This window comes from Chlamydomonas reinhardtii, chromosome 10 (genome assembly GCF_000002595.2).
Source record: "Chlamydomonas reinhardtii strain CC-503 cw92 mt+ chromosome 10, whole genome shotgun sequence".
Classification (NCBI taxonomy): Eukaryota; Viridiplantae; Chlorophyta; class Chlorophyceae; order Chlamydomonadales; family Chlamydomonadaceae; genus Chlamydomonas; species Chlamydomonas reinhardtii.
The window spans coordinates 2,822,030-2,849,493 of record NC_057013.1 but is presented as its reverse complement, the minus strand read 5'-3'; the positions used below and the strand labels follow the sequence as shown (position 1 = coordinate 2,849,493).

The window sequence follows — 27,464 nt, the reverse complement described above, 5'->3', positions numbered from 1 at the left end:
GATTTATGAGTGGGGGCCGAGGAACTGCTGTCACTCTTATCTCGTCATGCAGGTCAGGGCACATAGGCAGCTGGGTAGGTTGATCCTGTCTTAGCGCTAGCCCTCTTACAACGTCCTGAGTGGCCGTCTGTTCTAGGCGCAAACTCAGCACATTGCTTCGGCGTGTGGGGACGCGGCGTAGGCGAGAGCCACGAATGGCCCTAATGCCGTGGGGGCGTGTCGCACCCGTGGAGGGCACTGTAGCAACGTGCATCGGTGCATGCAGCAACAGTCCCGCACACCTTTGTGTCGATACAAAGTAGGGCTTGCTACATATTGAACCCAATCCCATGCACATTTGTGTCAAATACGGAGACTTGGCAGCCTTCACTGACACTCGAATGGCTGCGGGTGCGCAGCTCCAGTGGCATCACCCCGACTCCCCGTCCGCGTGCGATACCGTACGCTAGTTGTATTGAAATCTTGGGACCAGACATGTTACACGCATTGCACAGGACCCATCCGATGGCCAAACCATAGCCTTAAAGAGTTAAAGCCTACGGGACCCCGACCTACGCACAGCCACGCGAGAGCGCCGAACGCCCACGATGTGCCATCCGCAGCTCAACGCCACACAGCGCGCCCACACGACACAATCAAGTGTTGGGGTTACGCCGCAAACACGCGACCACTCAGGCCGGCGTAGGACCGAAGAAATGGGCTCGTGTTGCACAGAACCCGCGTGTATGACTAACAGTGGCCTGCTCCCAAAGCACACGCTGCCATCACCACCCACCAATATACCTTGCTACACGGCATGGCAAGACATTGCACGCACATCGCACTTGACAGAGACACTCCTGGCTCTACCCTACCCCTAACCTGCCATAAGCTGCTGTGCCATAGCGCCGTTCACTCCTCACACCATTATCAGCGGTGCATTCATGGCCGTCACACATACCGCGTAGCTCCTGCGCCTGCACTTTTGCGTGTCCCCCACACCGTCGTTCCTGCATATCCTGCGTCAAGTGCTACCCAGGTCCCACTCCATAGCCGCACAACCATTTCTGGTCAGGCGCCGGTTTGCTCCGTTGGTCGCGATACCTTACCACAAACTGCGTCAAAACTAAACGTACAGTCTTTGCGTGCATCGTTTGAAGTCCTTTTAACTCCTTGCTACTTCAACACCTTTGCAGCTCGCTGCACACACCACCCAAACCTTCACACAGCAAAGCGAATGGGATGCGCCCCGTGTCACGTGTCGCGGCCGCTTCCCGGGCGACATCACTGAACCTGCGCACACGCACGTGCGGGTAGCTGTTAATTGTGTTTCACGTGCGACTGTACCTGCGCCTGTGTGCAAGGGTGTCTGTGTGATGTGAACGGCTGCGGGCATAGGCGATCCCGCCGTGGCTATTTTTACGGCATACTTGCTTTGTTCACGCACACAAACACACACTTAAGGGACAAATGCCTTCGCATTATACCAATACCTTCCGCAACCGTCAGCACATCGCTATGGCATCAGCACGCGCCGTGCACACCGCACACCAACTGCGCGCCTGTTCGCCCCAACAGCACGCCTTTGCGTCTCAAGCAGTCATCTGACCGCCGCACGTGCGGCTCGTGCTCAAGCCCCACACAGGCTGACAAGGCCCGATAACACTCGACCACTGCACCGCATGCACCTGCACTGCACCGCCAGCCTCAAGAGAGAGAGCCAGCCACCGAAGCAAGCGGGATGCCGTGTCCCAGCGCGGCCAGCAAACAAAATAACGGAAGCCAAAATGCTCCACTTCGGTGCGGAGGGCAAAGAATGACGTATTTCCTTCCGTACGGTGGCCTCAAACGCATGTGCGCTACTCCTACCCCTGCCGGTGGGGACACCTCATAAGGATGTGATGAGACAGCCCCGCGTGCAATGCCGCACGACGGGGCGCGGAGTCGCTCTCAGGCGTGGCTGCCTGCACGCCGAAAACTTCCTGGTGCTGCTCACCTCCCGCAACTGCCAACTACATTGCCCTGCCGCGCGCGCCTACTCCTGCTGCGCCGGCGGCTGCTCCTCCAACGCCTCCCGCTCCTGCTGCTGCGCCGGCGGCTGCGCCTGCTCCTGCACCAGGTCCTCCTCCTCCTCCGCCTCGTGTGCGCCCAGCTCCGCGGACTCCGACGAGGCGGTGGCACCGGGCACGGGCACCTGCTGCGGCGGCGCCGTGCCGGCAACGAAGCTGCCTGCGCCGGAGGGCCGCGAGGTGGGCATGGACTGCACACTCTGCGCCGAGGAGGACATGCCGTCACTGTCCTTGTTGCTGCCGTCCACCCGCACAGGCGTCTTGGAAGGCGACACGCGGATGGGCAGAGACCCTGCAATGCGTTAGGTAGGTAGGGGGAGGGCAGAGGAGTCATGCCCAGCTACCAGTGATAGCGTGTGTAAATAGTGTAATCAGTGTGAATGGCTACGCGATGCGCCGAGCCTGATCGCCTCGCGCAAATCGGTGCCGGCTCTCTGCTCACCGAGTAGCGCGCCGCTGCAGTTGAGTGCGGCCAGGGCGCCCTCCGCGTGGTGGAACTCCACGAACGCAATGCGCGTCGAGTGGGCGTAGTCCCCCAGCAGCCGGATGCGCGACACCTTGCCTGTGGGCCCGACACCCAAGGAAAAGCAGGACGCACGTGTGAGTCATGAGCTAGGACGCTCCATTGATGTTGGCACCATCCTAACGACCTGACCCACATGCCCATGCAGCCGAGCTCAGCATGCAGATCAGCACGTGCTCGTGACGCAGCCGCCCGCAGCCCCTCCCACGCAGCAGAGCCTGCGCCCCCAAGGGAGAGCACTCCTCACCGCAGAGCGACTCGAAGAAGGCCTTGACGTCGTTCTTGTCCACCTTCTTGTCGATGTTGGCCGCGTACACGGTGCGGCTGCAGCGCTCCACCTCGTCGGCACTGCGCGGCATGAGCTCCTGGTTCACAGGCATGATGGCGGTCTTGGAGGGCAGCACCCGCAGCGGCGAGTTACCCAGCACGCTGCCCGTCTTCTCCAGCGCCTGGACGGTGCGTGGGGAGAGAATGGGAGAACGGAGCGGTGAGGGCAGGAGGAGAGGACAGGAGGGCAGAGGCGGTGGTCGATTGGGAGAGGCGGGGCAGGAAGGTAACTTGGCACAGCGTGCGGTGCTCCACCTGGCCGCCGAGCGCACCCGTCCGGTGGCAGCAGCATGCGTCAGTGTCTGCCCATGCCGGGTCCCGGAAGTGTATCGACGGTAACACTTGCCCCCCGCCTGGCCCACGCCCCACCTTGGCCGCGCACTCCACGTCCATGAACTCAATGAATGCGAAGCGCATGGCGCTGTTAGGGTCGCCGCAGATGCGGCAGTCCAGGATTCTCCCGCAGTCGGAGAAGAACGCCGCAAGGTTTTCCTCTGCTCAAGTGCACATGTACAGGTAACAAGCAAGGACAGGGTAAGGACAGCAGCGTTCGTTGCGGACACACGTGGACCGGCGATGCGGAACGCCCCGACATACCCATACGGTACCCCTCCTTAAGATAGGCGGGCCATCGGGCGCTGTCACAAGAGGCCCATGACTCCAAACCCAGCTGTCCGGACCTTTGTCCCTCGGCATAATCCCAAGCGCCTCACGATGTCGGTTCGTCTCCAGGTCCCCGTCACTCCTCCCCGTCATCGCCACCGCCTCCAGCCTTCATCCACCGCCCCGCCACCGCCTGCCTCACCCGTCAGGCTGCAGTCCACATAGCTGATGTACACGGTCCGCCTGATGTTCTCCTCCAGGCCCTTCTGTGGCCGCTTCTTCTTCTGCGCCTGCTGGCCCGGCCCCCGGCCGCTGTGCTGCTGCGGCATGCCGCCACGGCCGCCCTGCAAGAGGACGTGACAGCATGATGCAGGGCAGCGACATCATGGTGCAAGCGAGGGTGCGTGCAACAAACCACGAAAGAACACGAGGGCCAGGCTGACAGCAGCGTCCCTACACGCCCACACGAGCATGACCTCTCACCCGGCCCTGGCGCCCTCGCCCCATATGCTGTTGTTGTTGTTGTAACTGCTGCGGCTGCTGCTGCGGCTGTTGCTGCTGCTGCGGCTGCATCTGCATCGGCGGCCCCGGCGTGTAGTAGAACTGACTTTGCAGGCCGGGGCCGGGCATGCCAGAGGGACCCGCCAATCCGCCGCGCGTAAAGCCGCCCGGCCCGTGGACGGGGCCCCGGCCCCGAGCCCCAAGCTGCAGCTCATTAAGCCTCTCCGCCAGCGCAGCTGCAGTCCGTGGGGGTTGGGGACAGGACGTGAGTGAGAGTTACATTGGCCGAGGAAGGGCACGAAACGGGTGGGCTTTGTCAGCCTGGAGCGTGCAGCAGTCGTCCGACCACGCAGCGCAAACACTTTCACAGCTTCTTATCCCTTGGGTGGGGGTGGATACACAACAAGGGAAGCATGTCGGAGCGTGACCGGGCTGCGGAAGTGTCGGTGGTTTAGTGCCCTCGTGGCACGCTGCCCGCACACACGGACCCCCGCGAAAGCCCGAACCCGCGCGGGTTTAATGTACTATGCAGTAAATAAGGGGCCTTGGGCTCAGCCCTTGCGTCAAAACTGCAATTTCAGACTGTGGTATAAAATTTAGGTCACTCACCCGCCTCATCCGCTCCCTGCACAGCCGTCGGCATTCCTCCGAAAGCATATGCACCCCGAAGCCCATCTGCTGTTGTCATAGTTGAGATGGGGCCTGCAGGCAGCAACTTTGCGTTGGGCGAATGCCCGCAGATTGCTAAGCAAACCTACGACCCTCACCTGGCGATGCGTAGCCATAGGCAGGACCAAACACCATACCCGGAGCCATCATCCCAGGCGCAATCATGCCTGCAACAGAGGCAATGCGTAAATTCGGTCGTCGACTTGACTTTGGTCGCATCGACTGCCTCGCTTTGTTTATTTTCGCTTACCATTTGGCACGTAGGGAACTCCCACAGGCACCCATTGGGTCTGCGGGCCGTGGCCCGAGAGCATCTTAAACTTCACTCGACGGTCCGAACAAGCAAAGAACGCGGGCAAGGCTGTGACTGTATGTGTTTAAGCACGAAGCTCTTATTGACTATGCTGACGTCCAGGTCTGAATTTCACGAATAAGAGCAGCGGAGGTCTCAGGTCCTACCACCCGGGACCCCATTGCAGCCCTTCCAACCTGGAGACTCGCAACAGATGGCTGGCTATGGCCAGCCAGTGAGCTTGCAAAATACAAACCAAACAGGGTGCGCAGTAAACAGGGAGGCTCGCCGAAGCGCAGGCTGCGACTCGTCGGGCTCCGACACACCTTGCTCATACCGATGCCCTGAGTTTCTTGCTGGATAGCATAGATCGTAACACATGCTGTCTGCGATATTGATTGGTGCGGGGAGGCGCTGCCGCTCCACCGGTCCTGCTAACTGCAAACCACCTCTCGGTGTGTTTCGCGAGTTGCCACACGCATGTCTGTTCATCATACGGGCTACACTGCATGGAATAAAATGCTCGTCTTCACAAGCTTTGCAGAAGCTGGACGACACCGGACAGCCCTGGTTTTAAGTGCAATACCTGGAACACTATAGCGACCATAAATTGCTGGATGAAGAAATCGACTACAAACGATAAGACGTGCCTCGAGGTCCCTACAAGCCTGAGACAAGCGGTGCGACCCGGCAGATGCCAAAGTCTTTCTGGTCCTTCCTTCGCGGCCTTCGCGGCTTGCACGCCTGGTCACACGCAAAGTTCCCGGGTTCCTCTGAAATATGCCTTCCGGCCTTACGCCGTGCCTACTACGGTCCCCGTGTCCTCCGCCTGGCTACGAAAGTTGGTTGCGGTCCGACAAATGTCCAGCGCATCATGGAAAGGGAAGCGTAGCGCGAGCCGGGATCCCCAACAATTCAACAAAGCTGTGTCACATACCGAACATCATGCGCACTTGCGCAGTCCCCCCCTGATCAAGCGCGTCCACCAAAAACCCCAAATACTTAATACCCCGTGGCCTGCTGCACATGCGCGCTCCCCCCCCCCCCCCGCTCCGCCCCTGCCTTCTGCTACAGTGCTACAATGCTACCAGTCGTAACCCCCAGCCTACCATTGCCCATAGGCTGGTCTGCCCGCGTGCCATCAGATGCACATCTTAAACAGCAGGCACCGCGCGTCCTTGCTGGATGCCGCATGCCGTGATGCCAACTGTCTGTCACTGTGATTGGGCGCTGCCGCCCCCCGGGGGCAGGAAACCAGCTCATGGTCTCTTCATGCACCGACACACCTTTGCATCACAGCACTCGATAGCTCAATTATCAAGCTCCACTGCCTGCACCGCCACCAGTGGGCTGCATCCAGCTCAGGACCCAGCCGCCCACCCATGGCCCCTGCCTCCCGCCACATGGCTGCCATTGGCACCACCACCTGCCCGCAGCCACCGCCATGCGCGCCAGCGCGGCCACGGGCGGCCGCTGCACATCCACCTCGCTACCCGTAGCCCCGAACTAACTCCAACCCCACACCGCATCCCTCCATCCGTTAGCGCTCACACACACACACACGCACTCCCGCGGGCGCGGGCGGGCAACACACTCCCGCGCTCTCACATCTCCGCCAGCAGCTGGCGCAGCAGGCCCGCGCTAGCGCCGGCGTCCACCTTGCCGGCGCCCGCCGCGAACACGCGCGCGAAGGCGGCTGTGAGGTAGGGCAGCACCACGTCCAGCATGCAGCGCACGCAGCCCTTGAACAGCGCCAGCTCGCTGCTGCCCAGCGCGTGCGTGTGCCGGTAGTGCACCAGGCTGCCCGCCGCGTGCTCCAGAGCCGTTTGCAGCAGCCTGCGTAGGTGTTGGTCTTGTTGGTGTGAGCCGGGGATGGGCGGCGTGGTGCGGCATGGGGTACCGCGTGCTCGGGGGCATTTACGCGCGCACAGGGGGTTGTGCACACAAGGCAGGCGCCAAGCTACCCTGCTACCCAGCTGCCCAGCCCCTCGTCCCTGCTCACCCCGCCAGCGGCTTGCTGACTGACAGCATGGCGCAGTGCCGCAGTTCGTTGAGCGCCGTGAGCACGCCGTTCACGTACACGGCCAGCGGTAGGTGCTCCATGATCGTGTACGGCGGACCCGACTCATCCTCGCCAGGCGCAGGCGCGGCGGCACCAGAGGTGGAGGTGGTCGCGGCGGGTGCGGCCGCGCTGCCGGCCGCCTCGCCGTCCACCACGCCTGGCTCGCCGCTTGGTTGCCCTGTGCGCCATCAACGACAGCCAGCGGTGTCAGACGGGGCTGGGGTGAATCCGCTGCAGTGCCCTGACCGATTGAAGAGTCCACACCACAGGCAGCCGGTCCTGCCGATCGCGCCCCGTATTCCATCCGCCACCCAACCCGTTCTCGTTTAGGCCGCACGCCCCTACCCGCTGCGCTCACCTTCTCCCCCTGCCGCTGGCGCCGACGGCGAGGCCTGCTGCGGCGCCGCTGCCGCCGCCCGGCCGCGCCCCATCATGGGCGCCGGCAGCGGCACCCACTTGTGCGACTCCAGGCGCAGGTTGAATCCATCCACGGCGTTGGACAGGTGCGCCGCGAACAGCTGCAGGCCGCACGCCTCGAACAGCGGCAGCAGGAGCGCCTGGAAGTCCAGACCCACACGCGACAAGGAGGAGCCGCAGTACTGCGGGGGCGACAGACAGGGAGGGTGGCCCAGGCAGGGGCATAATGCGAGGGGCGTGGGACAGCGAGGCGAGACGGGGCGGGCCCCATGCGCATCTGCCCACCGCGGCGTGGCGGGCAGGTGCCGTGCCGGCTGCGGTAGCACGCAACCCTACGCCTCTTCACATGTGATTACCGTTGCATCGCTGGCATGGATTCAGCATCAGAGCAACACACGTGTGCCCATGATGACGGACGCGTGCGCACCATGCAGTGCTCGATGACGGAGGCCAGGTTGCCTCCCTCGGTGATGTGCGGCAGGTGCTTCCGCAGCTGCTCCAGGTACAGGCCCAGGCGGTGCTGCACCCAGCTGTACAGCATGGACGTCTCGCGCAGGTTGGGAGTCAGCGCCGCGGCGCCGGCGCCGTCCTGGGGCGGGGGACAGGGCACGGGGGGTGCCGTGCATGATTTATGATGGGGGGCAAGAAAAAGACGTGCTTGAAGTTCACTCCTGCATCACATCACGCGATATCCCCATCTGCTCTGCTCTTCAACCAGCAGACCTTCCTGCAATGCGGCCCTCCGCATGTACAGTATGTTGCCCAACCCTCCGCCGCGCCCGCCCGCCCACCTGGCCTCCCCCTCCCGCCCTCCCGCCCCCCACGCCTCCGCGCACCACGCCGCCCGCCGCGCCGCTGGGCGCGGTGTCGAAGAAGATGGCGCGGTACTGCATGACCGCGTCGAACAGGTGCAGGCGGTGCACGTCCGTGAGGTGCTTCACGAACTCGTAGCTGTCGCTGTCGTCCAGGTCCGCCAGCAGGCCGCCAATCCACTCGTCACGGCACTGCAGGAACTGGAGCCGCAGCTCGGCCTCGGAGAAGGCGCCTGCGCGGGGGGGGGGGCGGTCGAATGGGCGTGCGTGCCACGTGTCAGCGTGTGGGTGTGTCCGTACTGAACTTCGGCAATCCATACTCATGAGCTTCAGCTTCCAACCCAGTTGCTCATTCATCCTGCATACCCCACCGCCGTCGCCCCGCCCCCCCCCCGCGCCGAACTTATTTGCCCCGCATTTCACAGATGGCTGAACCTCCCTTCCCAACCCTTACCAATGCGGCGCAGGTACCCCATAACGCGCAGGCACTCGGGCAGCTGGATGTTGGTGCGCAGCCGCCCCAGCAGCTGCTGCAGCATGCTGTTGCCCACGTCAGCAACCTGCAAGCGCGCGTGTGGGGCACACACACACACGGCGTGGGCGGGCTTTCGTTTCGTTTTTAACACACACACACATGTATGCGGAGGAGGCTTAATAAGAGCCATCTCAATCGTATACACTGATGCGGCCGGTGAGGGTATGCTTGTTGCCTGGCTCGCACATTGCTTCCACTCCATTCCCCGACAGCCGCGCCGCCCCTGAGCAGCGATTCATGCGCCACATTCTCACACGCACGCATCCTGTCGGCGCTTGCGGCCGTCCTTGCCACTGTCACATGCTCTCTGCCGCCCGGCCCGGCCCGCCCCACTCCCTCCACCACCAGGCAGTAGCAGCCACCATCGGCCCTCTCGCCACCGCAGCAATCAATTCCCCCCCTAGCCGCCCCATCCCACCGCTTGGCTTGGTTTGGTTTACTTTGGGCTGGTATTTACAACCCACCCCCAGCCTCCCCGCCCCGCCCCGCCCTCGGGCACCCTGCCCCGCTCCGCCCTCAGGCGCCCGCACCTGTCGCAGCAGCAGCTTGACCACGGGCACGTCCGGGTGCAGCAACCCCACGCGGCTGACGAAGGCCTGCAGGTCCAGAGCCTCGTCGTACACACCGTTGCGCACACACGTGTCCATCAGCTGGGGCACCTCCAGCAACTCCATCAGGGCCGACTGGTTGGCTGCGGGGCGGTGGGGCGGCGGCGGGGTGAGAGCGGTGAGGGGGCTTTCAGGCACGAGTGCTCAGGAGGCCGGCGATGCTGGAATGGCGCGGCGTTGCGCAGGGCACAGGGGGTGGCGGTAGGGCGTGTGGAGGTTGGGGGTTCGGAGGTGGGGGCTTGCGTAGTGTGCAGACAGCGGCACGGTAGGGCCCCGAGTGCCTGTGTCGGCTTCCGGCCCAGCCAGCTTCCGTCCCTGCCCCTGGGCCCCGCCCATCCCCGGCGTATCCGCCACCGACTCACATGCCAGCTGCTTATTGTGCGAGTACTGCTCCTGCACCGCCGCCGCGTTGGTGGCGAATGACTCGCAGGCGGATGCCAGCTCGGGTGTGGCCTGTGCGTGGGGCAGGCAGGGGCCCGACCGTTAGGAGCTTGCAGGCAACTAACGAGCCAACAGCCGTGCTCGGGCCTCGTACCTCGCGGCGGCCCTGCCCCGAAAGTGCGAGTATTTCAAAACCTACCTCTGCCGCTTACTTACCCCCAGTATGTCGTGGGAACTGCAGAACCACACGCCTGGAATACTCAGCTCCCCGGGCCCCCAGCCCTAGCACTTGTTGGCCTAATGCCATCCTCCCACTGCGCATCGCCCGCACGTCTCTGACGCGACCCCGGTTGCCCTCCTCCTCCTCCTCCTCCTCCTGCCTCCCACGCAATGCCCAGTACTTCTCCTGTACATCCCTTGCCCTGCATCCTCGTGTCTCCAGCTTTCAGCTGGGAATGGCGAACAAGCCCCCTCCTGCCTGCCTGCCTGCCTGCCTACCCAGCCTCCTCTGCCCTGCCCCTGCCACCCCTCCTGCCCCCGGCCTCGCCCACACACCTGCAGCAGTGAGTCCAGGTGCTCGCACACGGCCGCCAGCTCGTTGCTGATGGAGGTGAGGCAGCCTGCTGCGTCCAGGAAGGCGCCGTACTGCGACACCGCCGTGGTCTGCAGCCCGCGCTCCAGCTGCTCCTTCTCGGACTTGAGCACCTCCGGCTCCTGGCGAGTGGGCGAGTGAAGGAGGGATGGCGTGTGTTGAACAACAAAATGACATCGCGCCCAGACGATGGTGTGTGCATGGGGAGAGAGGTGTTGGAGGGGGCCCGGGGGAAATGGTGCGGACGGATGCTGGTCCGAACCCCTGGCCCAGTGACCATGGATGAGCCTGGTCTGAGCACCCATTGCATGAGCTGTGACAACAGACTGCCCCCGGGAAGTGAGAACTAATGTAGACTGCCCCCAGAAAAGGGTGGCAATGGAACGAGTGAGCAGTGCCAGCCTGGCACCCATGCCCTAGCGGTGGAGGCACTGGGCGGTTGCCGCTGGAGGTTCCGTCGCACACCTTCCGCAGCCGGTCGAGGCTGTAGGACAGGAGCTCCGACATATACAGCACATCCGTTTGCCGCTGCGGGGCAGCGCCTGCACCAGACACTTGCGACTTGAGCTGCATACCCGTGCTCGGGCGAGGTCCCAAACTTCCTTGCCCACTATAGCTCCGGGATACCGGCAGGTCGGCCATTTCCACAGCTTTGCCGGTCTACCTCAGCGTGTCAACATCAAGCGTCAACATAAAGCAAGTGATCGAATGTTGCAGCGGTTTGGACACTGCGTTGCGGCGTTTGGGTAAATACATAAGGATATGTCACTACTTGTGAAACTGATTCAGGGGTCGTCCAGGACAGCGAGCTTCATCGGAGAAAACCGGACCCGGAATGGGGGCAATTCCTTCCTTGACTTGTCCGGCTTGCCCAGCGCATTTATTCAGTGCCGGGCGCCTTCCACGGCCTGGTAATCCCATAAAATGTCAGCCATAGTGCAAGTGATCAATGGCGAAGGCGAGTTTGAGTCAGCTGGCGTTCAGTCGTTCGTCGACAAGAACGAGCTTGCGCAGTGCCGCACAAACTATGCGGTCGTCGCGATTATGGGACCCCAGAGCTCTGGCAAGAGCACGCTGCTCAACTACGTGGTGCGTACTGTCGAGCGACTGAAATTTGCGCGGGTCAGCAGCTGGCCCCGGTCTGTGCGTGCCTGACTGTGTATGACATTGCAATCTTCATTGCACAGTTCGGCACCGATTTCAAGATGATGGACGCGATGGAGGGGCGCGGGCAGACTACCAAGGGTATTTGGATGTCAAAGTCCCCCAAGGTGGCGGACACCACCGTGCTGGTGATGGACCTGGAGGGCAGCGACGGCCGCGAGCGCGGCGAGGACGACACCAACTTTGAGCGTCAGAGCGCGCTGTTCGCGCTGGCTGTGGCGGACGTGCTGCTGGTGAACATTTGGTGTCACGACATCGGCCGCGAGCACGGCTCCGGCAAGCCGCTGCTGAAGACCATCTTCCAGGTGCGGCGCCGGTGGCCCAGGCCATTAGGTGGGGGAGGGGGGCCCTAAGGACGCAGTACCACAATCATAAACGGTGAAGGGCGGGCGCGCCGGGTAGGCCGTCGCTCTGGCGGCGGCGGGTGCCGGGCGTGCCAACTGCGTGCTGGCGGCGCATGTGTATACCACGACCATCATTCGGCAGACCAACCGTGAACCGCCCTTCCGTTCGCAGATAGCCCCCTAAACTCCCTGCCCTCATGCCTTCCTGCCGCGCTGCACCACCGCAACGAAACATTCCTTATGCACAGGTGAACCTGAAGCTGTTTGCGCCCGAGCCCGACCGCAAGAAGACCGTGCTGCTGTTTGTGATCCGCGACAAGACCAAGACGCCGCTGGCCAAACTTACGGAGGTTCTGGAAGCTGACCTGGACCGCATGTGGGACTCCATCGCCAAGCCCGCAGCCTACTCCGGGTCCAAGATGACTGATTTTTTCGAGGTGTGGGGGTGACGGCAGGCGCCGGCAGGCGGGCGGGCGGGGGAGGCACCTGCGAGGATGAAGGGAAGGGCGCGCGGCTTGGCAGCTGTCGCGCTTGGTGGGGAGGAGTGCAGCAGGAGTCGGGCCGTGTCAGGAGGCTATGACGGAGTATTGTGCGCAGCCCTTCACATCATCACACCGCTCAGCACGCCACTGCGCCTGTGCCGTGTTTCACTGCCCTGCCGGCGCCGCCCGGCACACGTCCGCAGGTCCAGTACGCGGCTTTGTCGCACTTTGAGGAGCGCTACGAGGACTTCCAGGCGGACGCGGTGCACCTGCGCCGCAGGTTCGCGCCGGATGGTGAGCGAGGCGGTGGCGGGGGTGGCGGCGGCTGCTGGGCTGTGCACTGGTGCGGGGCGAAGGGCAGGGTGGGGGGAGGGGGCTGGGCGCCGCCCCCCGGGTAGGCCGGCGGTGTAGCAGGGCTGAGGCGCGTTCTAGAGTGATAGCGACATGGGGATTCCCATGGGAAAACACGGGGCAAGTAGCCTGCCCCGCGCGCGGCGCGGCACGGCACGGCACGGCACGGGGTGGTGCGGGTGCAGGACGGCAATCCGGCATCACACGCTCTGCCACGTCGGCTGTCTGCTGTCGCCTGCCTTGTCGTCGCCTTCCGCAGCTGAGGACACGCTGGTCCGCGGCGATGAGAAGCTGCCGGGCGACGCCTTCGCGCTGAGCATCCACAACATCTGGGACGTCATCCGCTCGCAGAAGGACCTCAACCTGCCCGCACACAAGGTGGGTGTGGGTGTGCCCCCGAGGCGGTGCCCCCGCGTGTGTTTGCACGGCTGCGTTGGTGGGCGGTGCGGTGGGGGGGGGGCAGGGCAGGTGCTGGGCAAAGCGTCGCGCTGTGAAGCGGAGGGGATACCATCCAACCCACCAACTGCTGCTACTACGCAGCGCTCCTGCTGCTTCCCTCCCACACAAATTATGCACGCCCCGTCTTCCTTCCCTCTCCCTCTCCCTCCACCTCCCTGCAGGTGATGGTGGCCAACATCCGCTGCCAGGAGATCCTGGAGGACCAGCTGCGGGCCTTCACCGGAGACCAGGCCTGGGCGGGGCTGCAGGAGGCGGCGGGGCTGGGCGCCGTGGAGGGCTTCGGCGCGCAGGTGGCCGGCCTCATGGACAGCTGCGTCAAGGGGTGAGAGCGGGCGGGCGGGCGGGCGGGCGCGGGAAGGCAGGGGGCGCTAGGGAACCGGCGGTTCCGACCTCACCCGCCCGCACACGGCTGTCGGTCCATTCGCTCCCTAACTACTGCTCTAGTTCTGCTTCGGAAGTGTGGCAACCCACCCCTGCACCTGCACGCCCCCACAGCTACGAGGCCGAGGCCCTGTACTTTGACTCGCACGTGCGCGAGGACAAGTTCCAGGAGCTCAGCAAGCGGCTACTGGCGGCGGTGCAGCCCCTGTACCAGGCACAGGTGGGGAGCAGGAGGGAGGAGGCAGGGGTGGGGAGGAGGGCGGTGTAGGGAGGAGGCAGGGGTGGGGAGGAGGGCGGTGTGGGCAGGGCAGATGGGTGTGTGCCCCCGAGCCGGGAATGGGTGCGCGAGCCCAAGGGAACGGTCGCATGAGAGGGGTCGGGGCGATTGGGGCAGTGCGGGGTGTAACTGGGCGGGTGCTGGGGCAAGTGGGTTGGGCGGGCATGAGCATGCCGGTTGCTGGGGTTCCCGATGGCGTTGCACGTTAATGTGCGCGGCCATGCTGGCAGCACGGGCTGAGGAGGGTAGAGCCGTGAGACAGTAGAGCGTAGTGTCTGACCTACTCTTTGGCGGCGTGCGCTCTGTGCCACGGCAGGTTGCGGCCCAGACGGCGGCGGTGTTGACGGGCTTTGAGAAGGAGCTCAAGCTGGCGCTGCTGCCCGAGGGCGCCGCCAGCAGCGGCGGCGGCTTCGTGGCGGCGGCGGCGGCGTGCCGGGCGGCGGCGGTGAAGGAGTTCGGGATGGCGTTCAAAAAGCACCTGCACATCCAGGGTGAGGGAGGCCGAAAGGGGTTGGGACGGAGAGCTCGGGAGGGGGAAAGGAGGGGCCACCAGCAGCGATACACGTGAGCTGGGAGTGGGAGTGGTGAGGCGCTGCGGAACATGCGAACCCGACTGGTATGCATGCTGCCGGCTGCGTTGCCAGGCGTGGGTCTTGGGCGGGCGCGGCGCAGCCACACACTGAACAGCCAACTGTAGCCACCCGCCCGACAGCTGCACCCACCCGAGTGCCCACTGCCAACGCACACGCCACGCCGTACCGCACGCCGCAGGCACGCCCTGGGACGGCGCCGCGGAGGCGGCCGCGCTGGAGGCGGCGCTGGACAGCCACATCGGCAAGGTGCGCTCCGAGCACGTGGCCGCCGCCGTGGCCCGCGCCGAGAAGCAGCTGCGCAGCCTGCTCAGCGCGCCCGTCATCGCGCTGCTGGAGGTGTGCGGGCCGGGCATGTGGCCCAAGCTGTACGGCGTGTGCCGCGAGGCGGCGGCGGCGGCCGACAAGCAGCTGCTGGCGGGGCTGGCGGGCTACGGGCTGGGGGCGGCGGAGGCGGAGGCGCTGAGTGAGGGGCTGCGGGCGCGGGCGCGGGCCTCCATGGAGGGGCATGTGCGGGAGGCGGCGCTGACACGCCTCAGCCGCATGAAGGACAGGTGGGCGGAGGGGGGGAGCGGGCGGAGGGGGGTGGGTGGAAGGGGGTGGGTGGAGGGGGGTAGGTAGAGGGAAGGGGGCGGGTGGAGGGGGCCTGTAGATACCAGCCCAAATTAAACCACATTAGGCGAAACTAGGGGGGCCGGGTGGGGGTTGGCGGTATGAGGAAAATAGCTGGGGCTGGAGGGTGGACCCCGACCTGGGTGCGCATGTCTTACTGCCGTGCGCGGTACCCGCGCGCTGCACCCTGCGCCCGCCCCGGGGGCGCCCGGCGCTTCACACCTCAGCACTACCATTGCGTGACCTGCTCCCCGGCCTCCTGTGCACACAGGTTCCAGGAGGTGTTCTCCCAGGACGAGTCGCGGGCCCCCCGCATGTGGGGCGCACGTGACGACGTGCCCGCCATCGCCGCCGCCGCCCGTCTGGCCGCGGCCAACGTGCTGGCGCAGCTGGCAGTCATCCGCCCGCCGCCCGGGGAGGGCGGCAAGGCGCAGCAGGGCGAGCAGGGTGAGCGGGACGGGGGTGAGCGGGGCGGGGGGGTTTGTAGATGCTAGCCCAAAATAAACCGAACCCACTGCAATGGGGGTGAGCAGCGATGCAATGTATGACGGCGAGTGGACTGCTGTTATGGGCTTGGGACTCCTGGGGAGGGGGCCGAGTGGCACGCAGCAAGGCACGCACCGCCGGGAGTAAGGAGGCTCGGCGCCAGATTCACACCCTAACCACCCACCCCTTTCACACCACCTCCTGCTCCAAACAATCCAACAGGTGACGTCATTGAGGCGGCAGTGCTACAGCTGGCGCGCACCTCCTCCGACGCCGCCTCGGCCCCCGCCCCCGCCGACGGCGCCGCCTCCTCCTCCGCCGCCGCCCCCGCCGCCGCCGCCGCCTCCTCCCACGGCGCCGCCGGCGCCGCCCTGGACCTGCTCTCCGCCGCCGCCTGGCCCGGCGTGTCGGACGAGTCACGCGTGCTGCTGGCGCCGCACGACGTCCGTACCTCTTGGCGGGAGTTCATGTCGTACAGCAATGTGGCGGTGCAGCAGGCGCTGAGCGCGCAGCAGGCCAACCGCCTCGCCAACAACCGCCTGCCGCCGCTGTGGGCGATTGTGGCCATGCTGGCGCTGGGCTGGAACGAGGCGATGGCGCTGCTGTTCAACCCGCTGCTGCTGCTGGTGGTGGGCGTGCTGGTGCTGTTCCTGCGCAGGTGGGGAGGCGGCGGCGGTGGAGAGGGGGGTGGGGAAGGGGAGGGAAGGGGTGAGGTGGGATGGGGTGGGCTTGTTTGAGCTGTGTTCGCGGGAATGGAGAACAAGAGCAAGCCGGCGGGGGGGGCTCATGTTACGTTGTTTGCTAATGGTTCGCTCTCATGCCTTGGCACGGCTCCGTCATGTCCGCTGACCTCACAACAAGTACAACACCGCCCTCCCCCCCTGCTGTCCCACTGGACGTCGGCAACCCCCTCCCCCCGAGTCGGCAACCCCCTCCCGCCTCCACCCAGTCTTAGTTCAGCTGGGATTGATGAAACTAACCCCACACATACCACCACACACACTCCCACCACACACACAGCCTGTATGTGGAGCTGGATGTGGAGCGGGAGTTGGCGCGCGGCGCACTGCCCGGCGCCATCAGCCTTAGCCACAAGGTGGTGCCCGCCTGCAAGTCGGTGAGTTGCGAGTGCGAGTGCGAGTGCGGCTGGGGACGACCTGCATGAGGGCCGTCGTGCGGCGCCCTGAGGGCCAGAGGCGCAATTAGCCCCTGGGCACTGGGGGCATCCGGGCCAGTGTGTCCAGAGCATACGGCACGGCCGCTGATGGCAGCGACGGCGGAGCCGCGGCATGCAAGGCGCTGGCTCCCCACTGATTCGTGCCGGTGGCAGCACTGCGAGGCTCCGGCTGCCGGGATCATCAATGCCCTAGCAAGCTCGCTCAAATGCATGTGTCCAGTGTTTGGCCCGTGCGTGCATGCACGTGCGTGTCTGTCTGCCCCCCCCCCCGAACATTCATCAATGTAAACCCCCGTCTACCCTCCACCACTTCCTTAACTAATCATGAATGTAACCCTCTTCTGCAGGTGCTACGGAAAACCACCGAGTCGGTGCAGCAGATCCTGCACAGCATCCAGGAGGGCCAGGGCGCGGCTGCGGTGGGCGAGGGCCGCGCAGCGGCGTACGCGGTAGACGGCGCCCCCAACAGCAGCAGCAACAGCAGCAGCCGCGCCGGCAGTGGGACGCCGGGGCCGGGCCGCTATACGGAGCTGACGCGGCGGGGTGCGACGGCGGCGGCAGCGGCGGCGCCTAACTCGCCCGCTGAGTTCACGGACCTCCGAGCGGAGGGCAAGAAGGGGCAGTGAGGGCGGCGGCAGGCGTGTGTTGCTGCGATTGACTGCGTTTGCATGGCTAGGGTTTTTACTGGAAGTCGCGATGGCGTGGCTAGAGCTGTAGGTGTAGCTAGAGCTGGAGGAGGCAAGAGGCAGCAGCCGGCGTGGGCCGGTGCTGCATGGGCTGTGTGCTGTGGCGCTGCAATGCAGGACGGGGGGCCCAAGCCGGGGGCCTGGTGCAGCCCTGATCTGGGCATGACAAGATACCGTAGACCATGGCGGTGGGGGCTGCTTGGGAGCTGGGGTGACGCGGCGTGGGTGTTGCTGGTGGACTGGCGCGGCCGCAGACACGGCTTTCTCCTGCCCCGTAACGGCGATGTGTGTCCTGAGCTCGATTGAAGCGAGTGATAGGGGCACAACGGCCAACGGGCAGGGGGAGGTGGCGGCCTGCATGTTACACAAGGCCCCGCACTTCAATTCTCACGACCGCTTATCAGACCCATTCGGTTTCAAATGTCCACACATATGCACGTGGCATACCGTACTTCTTTTCATGCCGGAAAAGCATGTATCCCTTGCACTTCCAAGTCTAGGCGCGGCATTCCTTTGGGAGTCACATACGAGTACACACTACACAGCGTCACAGCTAGTTGCGCTTAGATACGACCTGAGGAGCTCCAGTCGGCAGCCCTCTCCCTACTACAAGCCTACAACTCGCCCGGGTAAGGCCACACACACGCAGCACAGCGCGCACGCGCACACCGACACGACATTCATTTGCATCGACTCTTCTCCTTGGGGTCCTTGACCTGTGCCCAAACATCTGCCACAGCATCAGTCGTGCGCGCCCAACCTCTGGCCTCCTCGCTTGGCCCTGCTTGAGCCTTCCGTTAGGCAAGCCTTCTTTGTACGCTGTCCAATCGCCGCATCCCCTGCCCGCCCCCGCCTCCTGCTGGCGGCCCTCCCACACCCAAGCCCCCACTGCTCCTCCTCCTCCTCGCCAAATCCTGCTCAGCAACTACCAGGCTTGCTAGTTCCTACATCCTCCTCTTCCTCATCCTGCAGTGCTCCTCCTCCCCATTGCGTCTGCGGTCTTCAGTATATCCTGTACCGCTTTCCAACCATCTTTGCAACCCCGCCATCGCGTCTACCCCTGCGTGGCCTGCCACATCTCCACCACATGCACCTTGAAGTCCTCGCTGTGCGCCAGGCAGGGGCTGCCGAAGGTGCCGCACGTGCCGCTGCTGCCCTGCATCAGGTCCGCGTCCACCCAGATGGCGAAGTGGCCCAGCCCGCCCACCGCCAGGCACTCCGGCGTGCCGTACTGGAAGTAGTCGTTCTTCTCCTTAGACATGGAGCGCCAGGGGTAGGCCACCCGGTAGGGCTGGGGGCATGGAAGGACACGGAAAACACAAGGGGAAGGGTCGTTGGAGTTGGGCATATGAGTAGGGCTGTGAGTGTGAGGGGAGGGGAGCAGTTTGCAGGAGTGGAACGAGAATGAGCTCATGCTACCATATCCTGACTGACAACCGACTGACTCCTCAAACCGCAAAGGTTGCCAACCGCCCTTACATACATGCGCACAAGGCTGCATCGGCGGGGCCGCACGCGCATTCTTCATTGTACCTCCACACCCACTCCCCGCTCCCCGACACACGCACGCACCTCCAGTTGGAACACGAAGGTCTCGCCGGAGCCGTAGTAGCGCGGCGACACGCGCCAGCTGTCGGGCGTGTAGCAGCCGAACGTGTAGCCTGTTGAAGGAGGAGGCACAGCGGCAGGTGAGCGGTATGTGGTGGCGGTAAGTTGGTTGTGGCCAGACACAGCACGGGTGGAAAGGCGCGTGGCGATGTAGACGCGTGGGCCTGTCCGAATCCCCCGTGCACTGCTTTCAGCTCCTAGGGGCCTGGAACGGGCAGCCTTGCGCCCCTTTCATCAACAACACTCCTTTCCTCCCCAGGCACCTTTCCCCATTGGGTGCGGTTTAGTTTGGGCTGGCATCGACCAACCCCTATTGGGTTTGGTTCAGTTTGGGTCGGTGTCTACAACCCCTCCCCCCCGCCCAGCAGCGCACCGCCGAAGTCCCTGATCAGCAGGATGGTGGCCATGCCCGGCACTGCCTTGCGATACAGCGTCTGCAGGCTGGTGCCGTGCTTGGTGGTGGAGTAGGACAGCGTCCACTCCTTCATGCGCTCCAGCGGCGGGATGGCACTGGCCAGCGCGCGCGCGTGGCCCTCGGTCAGAATGGCACTGGCGTCGCCCACCAGAGTCAGGGTGGCGTCACCGACCATCAGGTTGCGAGGCACCGCGATCTCCAGCTCCCTGCAACAACACACATTCGTGTTAGCGAAAGGAACACAAAAAGCGCGCCCGCCCGCCAATTCAAGCCGTGATGTGTTTGAGAGCACCAGGAGCACAAGGAAGTCGCGATGTGAATGCCAATTGTCTGAGCGCGCGTGTGTGTGTGTGTGTGGTGGGGGGGGGGGGGTCGGCGCTGTGAGTGGTCCATTCGGATTCCTGCCGACATAGCGCGGCGTGGGTCCCGCCCCGCCCCGCCCCGCCCCGAGTCCCTCTCGTAACCCGGACCCTGGAGCCACAGCTGTCGCCTGCAATACTCACGTGCCCTCCACCGCCACGTTCTTCTGCTTGGTCCCCCCGTCGTCCACCTGCCCCAGCCAGCGCTGTGTGCACCGGTGGAGCGCCTCCCGTCTGTGGGCGTGTGACGCAGTGGGGTGGTGTCACAATCATGATAAAGAAGTTGTGGTGGGGTGGGACCGCGGAGCACTGCGCCGCATACGCTGGCAGTGCGGCAGGTCCCCGCAGCCCATTCCCTCCTTGCCGACGCCCCTTACCCCGCCCCCCTTGCATCGTGAGCCCCCGCCCCATCCCAGCCCCGCCTGCCGCCAGCCCCCCACCGCCGGCCCCTGGACCCCCCCCCATCACGAGCACCACCCCTAAATGCACCCTGAGTACACGTACGTTGCTACGGACGCCTCGAAGGCCTGCCGCTGCGGCACGCCGCCCTTGCTCCACAGGATCTGCCACACGCCCATGGCCTGGTCGCCGGCGGCGGCGTCCTCGTCAAAGTCCTTGCAACCAGAAGCGGCAGCAGCGGCAGCAGCAGCACCCGACACGTCAGCGGGCGGCGCTAGGCAACACGCGAACAGACCGCCGCCACCCCGTGCCTGCGTCGCAGGGGCGCGGCGGGGCGGGGCGGCGGGCGGGGGCGCACGACCGGGGGCGCAGCGGACGCCGATGAGGCAATTGCGGCTTATTTGAAGCCCCTAGCGATGCAACCGTGCGATGCAACCCATTGTATCCCGTGTGGTATCTGCGAGCTGCCCGCTTTGGATTTACCCCGCGCGTCCGTCGCGCGCCTAGGAATCCTTGAGCTGGAAACCCTCTAGCACGACGTGTAGGCGAGAGGACCGTGAAGCCCGGTGAACCCGATCCGTTCGCTCCGCTCTCCTGCGCTGGCCATCTGCCGCCCTACCTTCGGCGTGTCCGTCTTGACAGTGCTGATGCCCACGAACTCCTCCAGCCGCACACGCGCCTTCACTTCCACAAAGTCCACGTACTCGGGCGTCACCACCAGGCTGCCCGGCACCTACAGGGAAGGGGGAGGGCGCGTGGTGCCGCACAGTTGCAGGCGGTGCGTTGCATGGTTGCAGGTAGCGGTGGGCAGCACGATTGCCGCGCAGGCCTGGCACAGTGGGCCGCGCTGCATGTACAAGCGCTCCTTCGCTAGCAGTTGGTTATGCGGGCAGCTGGCAGCAGCGGGGAGGGTGGCGACAGGAGAGCAAGGGCATGCCCCGCTGGGCAAGCTGCTGGTAGGACGCCGGGTGCGTGCAGCTTCAACCCCGCCAGCGCGGTGACCGCTGAACTCGCCCCCTTGAAGCCCCGCGCCTCCAATTTATACCTTTTTTGATCCGCTGATGATGTGAATCGGGTAGTCTCCACCGATGTTGGTCACGTAGACTGGTTGAGCGCCAGGGCTGGTCCATGCCGGTTGGGCCCCCTTCGGAGGAGCAGCCTCCTGTTGCGTGGACTGCTTCTCCTCCGCATGCTTAGATTGCCCCGCACCAGCGGGCTGCGCACTCAGCGGGGCCTGCCTCGCACTTGGTGTGGGTGGACCTGCTGATGCCCCGCCATGCACTTGCGCTCTGAGCTGGGATAGCTCATTCATGACCTGCTTCTCGCGTATCCGAAAGGCCTCAATGCGTCCCAGTGCGGCCGCGAGGCTAGCCTGAGCATCATCCAAAACTGCACGTAGCTGCGCAGCGTCTAGCGAGTCCATTCTGCTTCACTATCTTGCAGCAATATATTCACAGGGTGAGGAATTCAACGCGCCATACTGCGCACAAGCTTTGCTGGGCGCGAGACAGACAGCCCGCGAGTTTCTTTCAGCTACACGCGCTTTGGTGTTATGAAAACCTGTTATAACTATATGTGTTTGCTTTGTGTCACGAGAACGAGCCACGGCGACCTCTTAATGCAGCTGAACGCCTGAACGGAGGGCTGATGCACTGGCATGCATGGGATGTATGGTGCACCATGCTTGCAGCCGTACGGCCGACTGCTGGGCGCTGGGAGTCTCGTCCGGGAGAACCGCCTGCATGAGTGTAGTCGACAGCATGATGTGTAAGGTGTGGGGGCATGCTTGGTGATAGGAATCCTTGGAACTGGAAAGGGTGGATGAAGCCATGGAAGGGAACACACGCACGGACGCACCCCTGCACGCACGCACGCACACTGTCACATGCTCAGCAGCGTCATCCCCGGAGGACAATTTAGCAACAGGTCTGGAGTAAGAACGGAAGCAAGAGGATGAGCGGGGCAATTTGGACCGACCCTGACCTCCTGAAAAGAAAAAGAACATCATTTTTGTGGTGGTGCATTTGTTGCTGCATTAAGTGTTAGCTTCAATGTCGTTATGTCGACCGCTTTCAAAAGTGGCCGGGTCGCATGGGACGCGAGGGTTTCTACATGGCGATTCCACAGATTTCTGTGCTGAGGCAAATGCAGGTGGGACAGGGGCAAGTACTCCCGCCTCTAACTAGAGTGCACAGCACACTGGCCAGGTGTTATAGCATGGAGGAATGAAGGGACAGTCCCCTCAGGGGTGGGTTGGAGAGCATTATGCACGTGCTTTTAGTTTTGTCAGGGGGTGTCTGGTGAGGAAGTTCTGGGCCGCCAAAGTTGGGGGGTTGGTCCTCGTCCCTGGGGGTCCGTCGGGTTTCGGGAGCCAATCCTGGCGGATTTCGGGAAGCGCCCCACAAGCAGAACTAGGGGCCAAACGCAGCAGTACGAGGCTCATATGTGCACGTTATGACGTAATAAGCACAAACAAAGCGTGGGAGGGCTAAGTTGCGCGTCCGGGCGTGGACATGTCGGGACATGTCTCCACATTCAACACATGCGCACTGACACAGCTGGGCTCTAAAGCGCTGGTGCGCACGAGTTCACGTCTAACAAGGCTGCCGATGCACATTGTCACGCGGCAGAGAGTTGAGCGCGGGGTGGTCTGGGTCGAGGGGATTTCCATGGATAGGATCCCGCCGGTGGCCGAAGTCTCAGAATAGGACCGCTGATGGCACGGAGTGATAGTGCTCGTCAAGAGGAGTCGATTGACCCACTTTGGTATAAAATGGAGGGTTTTAACCCCTGAACAACAAGGTTTTGTCCGTCGGGGGTCGGTCGTCCCCTCAAGGGGGGTCCCAGGGGATTTCGGGGCATGGGGTCTGGCACTTTGTTTCCTACCCCCCTGCTGGTACTCCCGGAAACTCGGCTCGACTACCGCAAGCGCTTGCTGGGCCCCCAGAGCCTCGTCCGGGAGAACCGCCTGCATGAGTGTTAATCGACAGCGTGATGTGTAATGTAGGGCTTGGGGAGTTGCGTGAGGGCTTGCTGCTTACGTGTGACGAGGTGGGACCTGGTGGGACGGAGGCGGCGGTTGTGGTGGTGCGGAGGAGGGGCGGGTGGTGGGCTGTCACCCCGACTGAACCCAACCCACGGCGGCAGCGGGCATCTTGTTTGTTGGGAGCCCTGGACCTTTCTTGCCTGCGGAGGCAGTCGTAGGCGTTGTCACTCACTTGCGTTGGCCTGTTGGCTTAGGGTTCCCGATCGCTGGGCTAAGTTGAATGGCGGCGCGGGCTGAACGAACTAGTTCACGTAACGCGTCTGTACCAGATCAAGGATGAGTGGGGGTGGCAGCTGGGGACCGCTGGGGAGCCACTGCTGGGGGGCCTGGGTCAGCTGGGTACCTGGGGCATTTTTGGGGGTGGGGGCTGGGGATGGTAGTGGTGGCGGGTGACCTGTGTCTCCCCTGCTCCAATCTTCCCCAAACCCAGGCACCATGGACACTTCATGCTGTTCTTCGATACGTGCCAGCAGGTTGCAGGTGGCGCAGCAGTCCTGGAGGACCCCCTGCCATTGAAGTTGGGCCGCAGTTAGTTGGGGCTGATGATGACGTGTTTGCTGTGGGTGACCAATCTACGCGCATCATTACCAATCGCATCAAATTTACACGTACGGTACCATTTGTAATGTAGCGCGTTCTTTTTGCCATGACGATATACATATAGCTAGTACCAGCTGCTGCTAGCAAGCGTCACTGGATGGCCGCCGCCGCTAGCGCTGTGCACACCGTGCCGCGTGCATACGGCAGTTCTCGCCCCACGTCTCTTTCATGCCCTTACTATCCTCTCCGGCAGACTGCGCAATACCAGTCCCTGCTGCTGCACTGTACTCAGTCCTTTATTCTCTCGTCTGCACTGGCACTTGCAATGAAGTATTTCAATTCTCAGCATGCAGTCGAACTCTCGGCAGCAGTGGACGTGGGCATGCGCACGCTCACGCACTCGGCGGTCTCCACGCATGCACTCCTCAGCACACGCTCCATCCTCCACATATACAGAACGCACATACGTACAGCTCACGACTGCCACTCAAACGATTGAGCGTGAGACGAGCAAACGTCTATGCCCATCATGCATCCATCTATCCTAGCTACATGACTAACAATCTACACGGGCGTGCAGATCATGGGCGCGAAGAGACCGGTGACGGTCGAAGCATAGGGAATGACCGAGCCCGCAGCGCTGCCCAGCGCCCGAACGACAGTGGCACACGGGATAGAGGCCGACGAGCACGTGTACATCATGCTTAGGTCGCCCATGACCCTGCCATTCACGTCGTAGATAACTGCGGTCAGCTTGGAGGGGGAGTAGCACTGGGTGATGTCGTAGCTGATGTCTCGGTACTTGGCGTCACAGCTGACGTCGCGAGAGAATGCCTGCTTCAGCGTGCTCTTGAGCATCTCCATGGTGCCGTTCGAGCTTGCCTTGCCCACAAACTTCATGTAGCACTTGGCGGTGAAGGGGTCCTGGTTGGCTAAGGGCTCCCAAGCAGTGGTCTCGATGCAGGGGCCGGCGCCCACGCACATTTGGTTCATGCGGTTACCGAATTCCGCGGGCGACAGCTGGTACTGCTGCGACGTAATTGGAGTGCAGCCGGACTTAAAGAGGGTGTTGCAGCCGTAGACAGTCCGGTGATTTTTCCACGCACCCTGCACCGAGCCAACTTGAGCCCAGTACTGGACGGGCGTCGGCTCGCAGTAGCACTGCAGCCGCCGCCAGCAGCGAGCGAGGGGCGAGGGGGTGGGGGGTGGGGCACGAGCGGGCAGGGGTTAGTTAGATACTTGACACATGAGATGAAATTGTGGCCGGGAATGGTAAGTAGGCAGGCAGGTGGGAATGCCCTGGCACAGGCGCTGACGCGCTGGCGCGCGGGATGCTAGGTAGCTGTGCTAATGTGCGTGTAGCGCACCTACCATAGCGTATCTAGCTTATCAGCGCAAGACCGATTATATGGTGTAATGCCGTATCGCCGCCCCACTTGCTTGCTAGCCCTGCTGCCGTACGAACGCACCTGTGCCACGTCGTTGCATGTCCAGCTGAATCCGTTGTAATCGCTGTTGCGCTGCACGGATCCCGCCCGGAAGCAGTAGCAGGCCTGACTGGTCCAGGGGAACTTCCAGGTGATCTTGCCCATGCCCGCACCGCGAACCTGGCTGTTGTAGTCCGGGACGAACGGCTGCACCAAGCTGACCGAGCAAGGAAACTGCGCACGCAGAAGCACATACGGTGGCGAGTTGGTTGCAGCGGGAAAACCGTAATGCGACCCGCCGCATGCAGCCCTAATGAAAACACCCCGATACTGCTGCTGCCGAGGGCGCAGCAGTGAGCGCGCGGCGCGCGTACGTGCAACCGAAGGTTGGCCGCCCCTACCTGCAGTATCTGCAGTACGGCGGTACGTACGCATCCAGAAGCCCCCGCATCCCTCTACCTCCCAGTCAACCACAGTATTAATGGTCCCAGCTACAGTGGCACGCGGTGCAGTGGCCGCCGTGTCCGGGTGCCTGTATGTATGGGCTTACCGAAGACGTGTTGGGGAATGTGTAGGCCTGCAGAGACAGGTCGGTGGAGGCGGGCAACGGTCCGGTCATGCAGAAGTATGTCGCAGAGCCAGACACGCTTTCCCAGTCGTAGAAGCGGAGCGAGTTGCCCATAAAGACCTGCAGCAGCAGCAGCAGCAGCAGCAGCAGCAGCAGCAGCAGCAGCAGCAGCAGCAGCATATACATGCAGTGTGGAGCACGCAAGGGGCACGGGGTGTCGTGGGGCGGTGAGGGGCCGGGCGCGGCCGTGAGCCGGCGGGAGCGGGGCGCACGTGACAAGCAAGGGGTGCTGTCGCCGTGCGCGGCTGCTAACAGGTGCTCTTGCCTCGAACGCAGACAACATCAATTGCACTTGACTAAAATGTAAAGGCGCGCAACGAGTTGGTTCGACTGACCGGCAGTTGCGATGTCCTATCAGCAGAAATCGTAGCCGTTGCTTCATGTCTGCTGCCCAAATACTGTGCGTGTGCTCGCCAGCACTTCGCGCGCCTCATACATCATATTGCGTCCCCAATCGCCTTGCGCCGCACTAGCCTCGCCACTCACCAGGTTGGGGATAGGCGAGGAAGTCTTGACAGATTGATACTGTGTGCAGCTGCCGAGATAGAAGTTCTGGCCGACGACGACGACCGGCGCGCTTAATGCAAGAATTGCGATGGCCAACAGCAAGACAGCCGCGTGCGTTGGTTTAGCCATTTTCTTTGCACCTTCTGCACATGCAGTGGTCAGGCGTATGTGGGTCAGACAGCAGCAGCAACGACGACAGGCTCGTACGTGAGGTTGATAGTGGCCGCAACAGCGACTCACCGCGATGCAAGCGATCGTCCTGAGCTACGAGGGTGACAAGGAGACACTGGGTAGGCAGGAAGTGTTCCTATTTATATATGGCCGGAAGGGCGCTTGATGAACCCCTACAATGTTTAACGTTAACGCTACTATTGTCCAACCGCCCTTGACGGTTAGTATAGTTCGTCCAACAACTGTCGCGTCACCAGGTTTTCATGCGTCCCCAGTCGTGTCCTCTGCGCCCGCGAGGCGAGCTGGCTTAGCTAGCTGCCCACGGCTGCCCAAAGGTATGGAAACTAGTGGATAAACGTTCTTGGGCAGGTTGGCGTGCCCCGGCCCCCGCCGACTGCACACAGCCACTATGTATGCCATCAGTTACACGAAGGTATATACATGGAAGAAGACTCCCCAGCGACAGAGATCCGTCACCCGGGTCGAGTTTGGGAACAAGTAACTGCTGAAACAAATTCATATTCAGCGCATTCAAACGCATATATTGGAGTCCTTTACTTCAAGAAAGACAAATTTAAGGAGCATGCTCCCACGGAGCACCGTCCTGCTTTCTAGCTCATTTAAGGCCGATTTCATCGCATAGGCTGGCGCTGGTCCAATGATAAGTCAGATACATAAATTGCGTCAATATAAGCACTTATGTACGTATCGAAAGCCTCGCCGGCGCGCGATCTGTATGCGCGAGCATCTGTCGTTAATACAGCCCCGCTGGCAGCCCTGTATGGTGACACCAATGAAGCTGAGACTCTATTATCATTATATTTGCAAAACGTTAGGGCTGAACGGTTTCGCCGCAAGGGCGAACTTGAACTTACTTCGCGACGTCCAACCGTCCGACGTCCAACGCACAGCGCCGACCCCCCAGCACCGGCACCCAGATCACATATTCCTTATAGTGGAGTCTGTATCTCGCGGTGGGGGACGG

At 63.1% G+C, this 27,464-nt stretch overlaps 5 protein-coding genes across 6 annotated transcripts; 1 reads left to right on the top strand and 4 right to left on the bottom strand.

The window, feature by feature from the left end:
* Positions 1-93: 93 nt before the first annotated feature.
* On the bottom strand, positions 94-5,329 carry CHLRE_10g439700v5 (uncharacterized protein). Its single transcript, XM_001690495.2, has 9 exons — positions 4,922-5,329; positions 4,770-4,838; positions 4,612-4,704; positions 3,985-4,238; positions 3,704-3,845; positions 3,268-3,392; positions 2,819-3,020; positions 2,491-2,610; positions 94-2,340 (listed from the first exon to the last, which is right to left on the bottom strand). Exons 1-9 carry the CDS (start codon positions 4,983-4,985, stop codon positions 2,015-2,017), a joined length of 1,395 nt encoding a protein of 464 aa, XP_001690547.1. The 5' UTR covers positions 4,986-5,329; the 3' UTR covers positions 94-2,014.
* Positions 5,330-5,417: 88 nt separating this feature from the next.
* Positions 5,418-11,159, bottom strand: CHLRE_10g439650v5 (uncharacterized protein). The gene is made up of 10 exons (XM_001690496.3): positions 10,836-11,159; positions 10,334-10,492; positions 9,760-9,850; positions 9,320-9,480; positions 8,709-8,814; positions 8,279-8,487; positions 7,870-8,031; positions 7,384-7,624; positions 6,966-7,203; positions 5,418-6,799 (listed from the first exon to the last, which is right to left on the bottom strand). Exons 1-10 carry the CDS (start codon positions 10,941-10,943, stop codon positions 6,568-6,570), a joined length of 1,707 nt encoding a protein of 568 aa, XP_001690548.2. The 5' UTR covers positions 10,944-11,159; the 3' UTR covers positions 5,418-6,567.
* A 100-nt stretch (positions 11,160-11,259) lies between these two features.
* CHLRE_10g439600v5 (uncharacterized protein) lies at positions 11,260-17,725 on the top strand. The gene is made up of 13 exons (XM_043066774.1): positions 11,260-11,459; positions 11,558-11,839; positions 12,127-12,315; positions 12,564-12,654; positions 12,971-13,089; positions 13,332-13,492; positions 13,666-13,771; positions 14,145-14,319; positions 14,600-14,972; positions 15,302-15,477; positions 15,739-16,174; positions 16,537-16,633; positions 17,041-17,725. Exons 1-13 carry the CDS (start codon positions 11,295-11,297, stop codon positions 17,317-17,319), a joined length of 2,649 nt encoding a protein of 882 aa, XP_042920171.1. The 5' UTR covers positions 11,260-11,294; the 3' UTR covers positions 17,320-17,725.
* Positions 17,726-17,728: 3 nt separating this feature from the next.
* Positions 17,729-21,769, bottom strand: CHLRE_10g439550v5 (uncharacterized protein). 2 transcript variants are annotated; one of them, XM_043066773.1, is made up of 7 exons: positions 21,206-21,769; positions 20,780-20,893; positions 20,266-20,471; positions 19,906-19,995; positions 19,361-19,608; positions 18,952-19,040; positions 17,729-18,670 (listed from the first exon to the last, which is right to left on the bottom strand). In XM_043066773.1, exons 1-7 carry the CDS (start codon positions 21,581-21,583, stop codon positions 18,434-18,436), a joined length of 1,362 nt encoding a protein of 453 aa, XP_042920170.1. In that variant the 5' UTR covers positions 21,584-21,769; the 3' UTR covers positions 17,729-18,433. The 2 variants fall into 2 exon arrangements, with proteins under 2 accessions (XP_042920170.1, XP_001690549.2); XM_001690497.2 differs by having other exon boundaries at positions 20,266-20,375.
* Positions 21,770-23,796: 2,027 nt separating this feature from the next.
* CHLRE_10g439500v5 (uncharacterized protein) lies at positions 23,797-27,279 on the bottom strand. Its single transcript, XM_001690498.2, has 5 exons — positions 26,549-27,279; positions 26,288-26,451; positions 25,724-25,861; positions 25,216-25,407; positions 23,797-24,907 (listed from the first exon to the last, which is right to left on the bottom strand). The coding sequence occupies exons 2-5, from the start codon at positions 26,435-26,437 to the stop codon at positions 24,311-24,313; spliced, it is 1,077 nt and encodes a 358-aa protein (XP_001690550.2). The 5' UTR covers positions 26,438-26,451; positions 26,549-27,279; the 3' UTR covers positions 23,797-24,310.
* Positions 27,280-27,464: the final 185 nt, after the last annotated feature.